General features: G+C 49.3%; 1 protein-coding gene across 1 annotated transcript in view; it reads left to right on the top strand.

Annotated features, from left to right (window-relative positions):
* The window catches only part of rasef (RAS and EF-hand domain containing), a gene marked incomplete at both ends in the record, with an annotated part of 15,884 nt that extends 8,977 nt beyond the window's left edge, over nucleotides 1-6,907 (top strand). Inside the window, 9 exons of the mRNA XM_084439651.1 lie at nucleotides 13-91; nucleotides 187-260; nucleotides 2,416-2,707; nucleotides 3,112-3,246; nucleotides 3,581-3,731; nucleotides 4,749-4,830; nucleotides 5,276-5,390; nucleotides 6,116-6,235; nucleotides 6,827-6,907. Coding sequence (XP_084295777.1) covers nucleotides 13-91; nucleotides 187-260; nucleotides 2,416-2,707; nucleotides 3,112-3,246; nucleotides 3,581-3,731; nucleotides 4,749-4,830; nucleotides 5,276-5,390; nucleotides 6,116-6,235; nucleotides 6,827-6,907 — 1,129 coding nt within the window. The remainder of the gene's footprint in view (nucleotides 1-12; nucleotides 92-186; nucleotides 261-2,415; nucleotides 2,708-3,111; nucleotides 3,247-3,580; nucleotides 3,732-4,748; nucleotides 4,831-5,275; nucleotides 5,391-6,115; nucleotides 6,236-6,826) is intronic.
* Nucleotides 6,908-7,500: the final 593 nt, after the last annotated feature.

Genomic DNA, 7,500 nt, shown 5'->3' with positions numbered 1-7,500 from the left:
GTGTTTGTGCAGGACGGCCAATAGGAAGCTTGCCGACAGTAACGATGACCTGAGGACCACCCTGGAGAACAGTCTGAGCAAGAGTAACAAGGTGATAAATGCATGCACCCCCCCCCCCCCCCCACACACACACACACACGTGTTGCTTCAGGTATAATGGTGTTGTTGTTGTTGTTGTTGTTGCAGCGTGGTAGCAGTGCCTCCCCAGCTGGGACCATAAGCAAGAGTAAGAGCGCCTGCTACTCCTCCCCCTTCGACAGGTAAGGTCCAACGCTGCGCCTGATTGGCTGTCTGGGAGGGGGTGACATCTGGATCAACAGGAATAAGATTAGAACCTTTCATGTCTCAGATGATGGTCATGAAGTGGAATCAGAATCAGTTTTATTGGCAGGTAGTTTTTACACATACTAGGAATTTGTTCTGGTCAGTTGGTTCCTCACACTGATGGAGACAACGTTAGACAGGGTGCAGGGACTAGACAGGGCAGGGCAAAGACAGGGCAGGGCAAAATACAAAATACAATCTACAACATGGTGTGCAATGAGTATATACAGTATGTGCGGAGAGTGGTAATGTGTGGTTGATGCTTTTATATAGACAGACATGTAGATAGATAGATAGATAGATAGATAGATAGATAGATAGATAGATAGATAGATGGATGGATAGATAGATAAATATATACAGTAGTAGCAATAAGGATAACAAAGAGGAAGAACAGGGACTATACATCCATATGTACAGTATATATTAAAGCATTATGGAACTTGAAGCCGTGGGATGTCACGGATATCGCCACGGCTAGCGGGAGTGGTTAGGCACGACGCGCAGCGAGGTTACACCGTTACACCCGATAGCCGTGGCGATATCCATGACATCCCATGGCTTCGAGTTCCATAATGCTTTTATACAACGGCTGACACATTTATCCGTCAATATTTCAAAAAGAAAGACAATACGAACTTTAAATAAATGTATTTTTAATGGAACTATTTGTTAATCATTTGCGAATACTTACACTGAAAAAGGGAACGTTGCCAGGCAACGACAATGCTACAGCCCATCTTTGTAAACATTGATATGGAAAATGAATAAGAGGTGGATTGATATTAAAAGATGTGCGAACATTCCATTTGAGCGTGGGGCCATCGTGGTTATCGCCACGGCTGGAATGAAACTGACCAATAGAGACAATGGACCGGATCTATACTGTTGTATAATTAAGCAATAAACCACTCGAGGCTGTGTTATAGCGATTTTATAACAGCTAGGGGGCGTTGTTAAGCAGAGTGCCTAAAACCCCCCTAGCTGTTATAAAATCACTATAACACACGGCCTCGAGTGGTTTATTGCTTTTATACAACGGTTACTACAGCTATTAGTGTAAAATAAACACACAGCAATGTAAAGTATTAACATTTATTCAAAACAAAGCATTATTCACTCAATTCCGCCGAGCAAAATAGTTCCCCTAACAAAAGCATTGCCAAGCAACAGAGGCATTGGATGGAATGTTCAGTTGTTTTGAAAAAACACAATGATAGGCCTACAATCTACCTCCATGCCTACAATGCATTGGATCAAATGGGAGGCATATTAATACTGAAAATGGAATGATATACGGTCCCAGGTGTGTGTTACAAAGTATTTTAACACGGCTTCCAGCCAATCAGAATCAAGAACCGTGTGACATGTGTGCAGTGGGTTAAGGATACTGTACAGTGGCGTACATTTCTACCAAAGAAAGCGACACAGAGACCAATTATCCTATTTGTTCCTTATGCTATGGATTAAAAATAAATGGTATGTTATTGTTATGTTGATCTGGTCTAGTAGAGTGTAGCAGCTCTTAGCTAGTACAACAGGCTAGGTTAGCTTTTAGCCTGGGTACATAGCCAGCACACGCACACACACACCCGTGTTTGCTCAGAAAAGAGGTCAGGTGTGTGTGTTCTCTTCTCAGCGTGTGTGTGTGTGTACACAGGGAGATCTCAATGTTCTAACAGCGTGTTTTATAATCACACCTTCAGCGCTGTTAGCACGGTACGTTTTCACCGGCAATGACCCCCTCCAACCCCTCTGTCTCTCCATCCCTCCCCCCTCTCTCCTCCATCCATCCATCCACCCGTGTTCCCTCCACCCCTCCCTCCACCCCCCCACCCCTCCTCCAACCCTCCTCCACTCCTCCTCCAACCCTACTCCACCCCTCCCCTCCTCCACCCCTCCTCCTCCCTCCTCCACCCCTCCTCCTCCACCCCCCTCCACCTCTCCACTCCTCCACCCCTCCACTCCCCCCCCCCCCACCCCTCCTCCAACCCTCCTCCACTCCTCCTCCAACCCCCCCTCCACCCTTCCTCCCCTCCTCCACCTCTCCTCCACCCCCCCTCCACCCCTCCCTCCATCCCTCCATCCCAGGTACTTCCAGCCGGGGCTGGAGGAGAGCCTGGAGGGCAGTGCGGGGGGCCGCGCGAGTCGCGTCGGGGGCCGGAAGGCCGGCATCGAGACCCTGGCGCTGGCCCTGTGCGACCCCATGCGGAGGCACAGCTCGGAGTGCGAGGTGGACAGCCTGCCGGAGAGCTGCCTGGACAGCGGCCTGTCCACTCTGCGCGGCTCCTCGCACGCCGGCTACGACTCGGAGCAGGAGGCCAAAGGGGAGGAGGAGGAGGAGGAGGAGGAGGAGGACAGCCGACGGAACTCTGACGCGGAGGTGAGAGCGCACCTGAACGTATGCACAGATAAACGCTTACACACACACCTACACGCACGCACACACACACACACTCTCTCTCATACACACAAACACACACACATAATTAGACACACAGACCTAGTAGACACACACACTTACACCCACAAACATAGACTACCCCCCCCCCCCCCCCCCCCCACACACACACACACACACACACACACCTAGACGCCCAAACACACACCTCGGACCAACATGTAGATAACACACACCACTCACGACTCACGAGACGCTCAGGCATCAGTCAAACACAGACACACACACTCAAACCGGCGTTAGATGACACACTGATGACTGGTATCAGTAATGATCCGTCGTTGATCATTACTGTAACACAGCGGGGTGATTAATCTGTGCCCCAGGCGGGAGAGATGCAGGACGAGGTGTTCAGTCCTGACAACGGGCCGGCCCTCGACAGGAAACCCTCCGATCTCGCCAGCGGGAGCAGCTCCGGGGCCCCCAACACACGGAGGGCCCTCCACGCCATCTCCACTGAGGTACTGGAGAGAGAGAGAGAGAGAGAGAGAGAGAGGGAGAGAGGTGGGGGGGCAGAGAAAACAGGAGGATGTAGAAGGTTGATATTGTGGAAGACACTTCAGGTCCTTCTGTCATCTGATTGGTACCAGTGGAAACATCAAACATGATGAGTGCCATAATGATGATGATGTTGATGATGATGATGATGTCAGTGAAGATCATGATGATGATGATGGTGATGATAGTGATCATGATGATGACGTCGGTGATGATGATGATGATGGTGATGATAGTGATCATGATGATGATGATGTTAATGATGATGATGATGATGATGGTGATGTGTGTGTCCAGGAGAAGGTGAAGGTCTCCACGGACCAGGGCTATAACACCTCAGACAAGGCCTACAGGGTGGTGCTGGCCGGGGACGCGGCGGTGGGCAAGTCCAGCTTCCTGCTCCGCCTCTGCAAGAACGAGTTCCGCCCACACAGCAGTGCCACTCTGGGTGGGTCAGCTCATACCAGATCAAACCAGTTCAGACCAGATCAGACTCAGTTCAGACCAGCTCACACCTGCTCAGACCAGATCAAACCAGTTCAGACCAGATCAGACCAGATCAGACTCAGTTCAGTCCAGATCAGACCAGTTCAGACCAGTTCAGACTAGCTCAGACCAGTTCAAACCAGCCCTCAGACCAGCTCACACCAGATCAGACTCAGTTCAGACCAGCAAAAAACCTTTATTGATCCAGGCTAGTCAATTAAAAGCAACTAATTGTTTACTGTGAAAGCCAGACTGACCGACCAGTGGCAGGTGTCAGCTGACTGCACCTCCGCTCAGTCAGTCATAATGGGGAGAATGAGGTCATGCGTGGTCAGATTTTCTTATAGAGGCAGTTTCCTCAGCCTCCTGTCTGTAGCTGTCTGTGGTGTGTGTTCTCAGGGCTGTCTGTAGCTGTGTGTGGTGTGTGTTCTCAGGGGTGTCTGTGGTGTGTGTTCTCAGGGCTGTCTGTAGCTGTGTGTGGTGTGTGTTCTCAGGGGTGTCTGTGGTGTGTGTTCTCAGGGCTGTCTGTAGCTGTGTGTGGTGTGTGTTCTCAGAGCTGTCTGTGGTGTGTGTTCTCAGGGCTGTCTGTAGCTGTGTGTGGTGTGTGTTCTCAGGGCTGTCTGTAGCTGTCTGTGGTGTGTGTTCTCAGGGCTGTCTGTAGCTGTGTGTGGTGTGTGTACTCAGGGCTGTCTGTAGCTGTGTGTGGTGTGTGTTCTCAGGGCTGTCTGTAGCTGTGTGTGGTGTGTGTTCTCAGGGCTGTCTGTAGCTGTCTGTGGTGTGTGTACTCAGGGCTGTCTGTAGCTGTGTGTGGTGTGTGTTCTCAGGGCTGTCTGTGGTGTGTGTTCTCAGAGCTGTCTGTGGTGTGTGTTCTCAGGGCTGTCTGTAGCTGTGTGTGGTGTGTGTTCTCAGGGCTGTCTGTAGCTGTGTGTGGTGTGTGTTCTCAGGGCTGTCTGTAGCTGTCTGTGGTGTGTGTTCTCAGGGGTGGACTTCCAGATGAAGACCCTGATAGTGGATGGAGAGCCCACTCTGCTACAGCTGTGGGACACCGCAGGACAGGAGAGGTGTGTGTGTGTGTTTCTACCTTATAGATTCATTAATAATGTGTTGCCTTTTGCTTATAGTAAAATAATAATGTGTTGCCTTTTGCTTATAGACTATGTCAATATACACAATATACAATACGATGTACAATATACACAATATAATACAAAGAATACACTAGTTTAAGCTATAGGCAGTGATACTGTAGGTAGCAGCCTAGGCTACTGCCAGGTGAATTGAGTTTGCTTGCTCAACGACGCCTCCTGGTGGCTATAGTGCAACACTGAATAAGGAGGTGGTGTGGAGTGGACGCTCCTTTAAAACCTTGCTGCTGTTGCCGTTGCCACTCTCACCACGAGGTAGGGCGAAGTATTGCATGAGGAATGACAGTATCAGTATTTCAGCTGTGTGTGTGTGTGTGTGTGTGTGTGTGTGTGTGTGTGTGTGTGTATCGTCCTGTCCCAGGTTCCGCAGCATCGCCAAGTCGTACTTCCGGCGTGCGGAAGGCGTGCTTCTCCTGTACGACGTGACCTGCGAGCGCAGCTTCCTGAACGTGCGAGAGTGGGTGGACATGATCGAGGTACAGTAGAGGGCTTCCGCATCCACTCAGCCACGCCCCCGTTTTAACGCTTGTCGAATTACCGAACACAATATCTGACCTCAGACTCTGTGTTTTACCCTTTCCACATGCAGCCACTCAGTAAGTTACTCGCGTTTGAATTAGTGTGTGTGTCTACTGTACTGTGTGTGTGTGTGTGTGTGTGTGTGTGGTCTGTTGTGTAGTCCCCAGTAGTGCTGTAATGTTGTGAGTAGCCGGCCTACAGGTTTGGCTTGCACGGTCTGTGTTGTTTCTTTATCAATTTGCAATGGTGGCCATGAATAGTGTTGAAGTGTTGATCTAGGACCAGTTTTACCTTGAGCACGATCAGGATGTAAGACGGGAGAAACCTGATCCTGGATCAGCACGCCTACTCTGAGATGCTTAAAGGTGCAGTGTGTGGAATTTTGTGGAAGAAATTTGTGTTGACTTGGTAGGAATGGAATATAAAATTCGTAAGTATGTTATATTTAGCGTAAAAACCCATGAAAATAAGAATTATTATTTTTTCATGACCTTAGAATGAGCCCGTAGGGAGTGAGTCCTTCCACGCAGGCCGCCATTTTGAACCATGTGACTGTATTCGGCTGGTTGCAACCTCTCCACTAGATGTTGCTCAAAATCACACACTGCACCTTTAATATGCATAATGGACACCTGGTTACCATTGGATCCTGACCCTTGACCCCTGTGATTCCCCTGACCAGGATGTGGCGCAGGACGAGATTCCCATCATGCTCGTGGGCAACAAGAGTGACATGCGAGAGCAGGCCGAGCAAGCCGGAGCCACCTGCATTCCATACAGCTACGGAGAGAAGCTGGCGAGAGTGAGTATCTGAGGTCTGTTTGATTTCACTCAGAGTGTGGCACTGTTGGGACATTCAGAACCGTTCCATTGGTTCCACCGTGACGGGTAAACTAAATCAAGCGAACTTTGACAGAGTCCCACCTCTCAGCCTGCACTAGCCTAGCACACGTTCACAGTGATAACCATCAGCTATGGTTGATATCACATTCCGTCTAAGGTTAATTGAAGGTTGATCTTAGATCGACTTTAGGTTGATCTAAGGTTGAACGAAGGTCGATCTAAGGTCGATTGAAGGATGGTCGTAGGTTAGTCTCGCATAGCCAGACCTTTCTCCACACTTCGTTCTGAAGATGTGTGTGAAGGTTCTGGCTGCACCCAATTATCATTCTGAGATAGGGAGAAAAACGCAGTATTTCTTTAAACCAATCACAATCGTCTTGGGCGGCTCTAAGCTTCTTGAGTGGCGCCAATGAGAGGCTTATCTCAAAAACCTCCATCTGTTGAGGCTGGTCCCAGGTTGACCTAAAGTCTTATTTGTTTTATCAAAGTTGATATAAATTGATCCAGGACTGATCAATGTCTAAGAGCTGATGTGTTCCTCTTGTTCCAGACGTATAACGCTCTCTTCTGTGAGACCAGCGCCAAAGACGGCTCCAACATCATCGAGGCAGTACTGCACCTGGCCAGGTAAGAGAGACCAGCCCACATTCAGCTGTAGTATGAGAGATACCAGATTATACCAAACATGCTCCAGGAGCTTGCTCGATCGCCTTGTTGAGAGGGGTCAGGGAAGAATTTTTACAGCTCACTTTTCTGGCCCCCGGTTGATACTGTTTTTTTTGCTTCCCTCTGGAATATGTAGGGGTGGGTCGTATGCCCACCTCCCTTGTTCTCTGTAAAGCGCATTGTGTTGCCTCTGGGTATGAAATGCGCTATACAAATAAAGCTTTGATTGATTGATTGATTGATTGATATAGGACAGACTGGGCCTTTACTGCCCCCTAGTGGGCAAGATTCTACATTGACGCTCTCAACAGCTTACTGTCATACAGGTTTACCTTCAACACTTTCCCATACTCACTCTCTATCTCTCTCTCTCTCTCTCTCTCCCTCTCTCCCTCCCTCAGAGAGGTGACTAAGCATGGTCATAAAGATGACCAAAAGGAAACGGTAACCAACCTCTCCAGAACTCCTTCCAGGAAGATGCCCAACCTGGCCTGCTGCGCATCATAACAAAGAACCGCCCACAACCCTGAAACAACCACCCCACAACCCTGAAACAAC

Source organism: Borostomias antarcticus, assembly GCF_949987555.1.
Source record: "Borostomias antarcticus genome assembly, chromosome: 6".
Classification (NCBI taxonomy): domain Eukaryota; kingdom Metazoa; phylum Chordata; class Actinopteri; order Stomiiformes; family Stomiidae; genus Borostomias; species Borostomias antarcticus.
The sequence above is the reverse complement of the archived record's forward strand: the minus strand, read 5'-3'. Positions and strand labels throughout refer to the sequence as shown.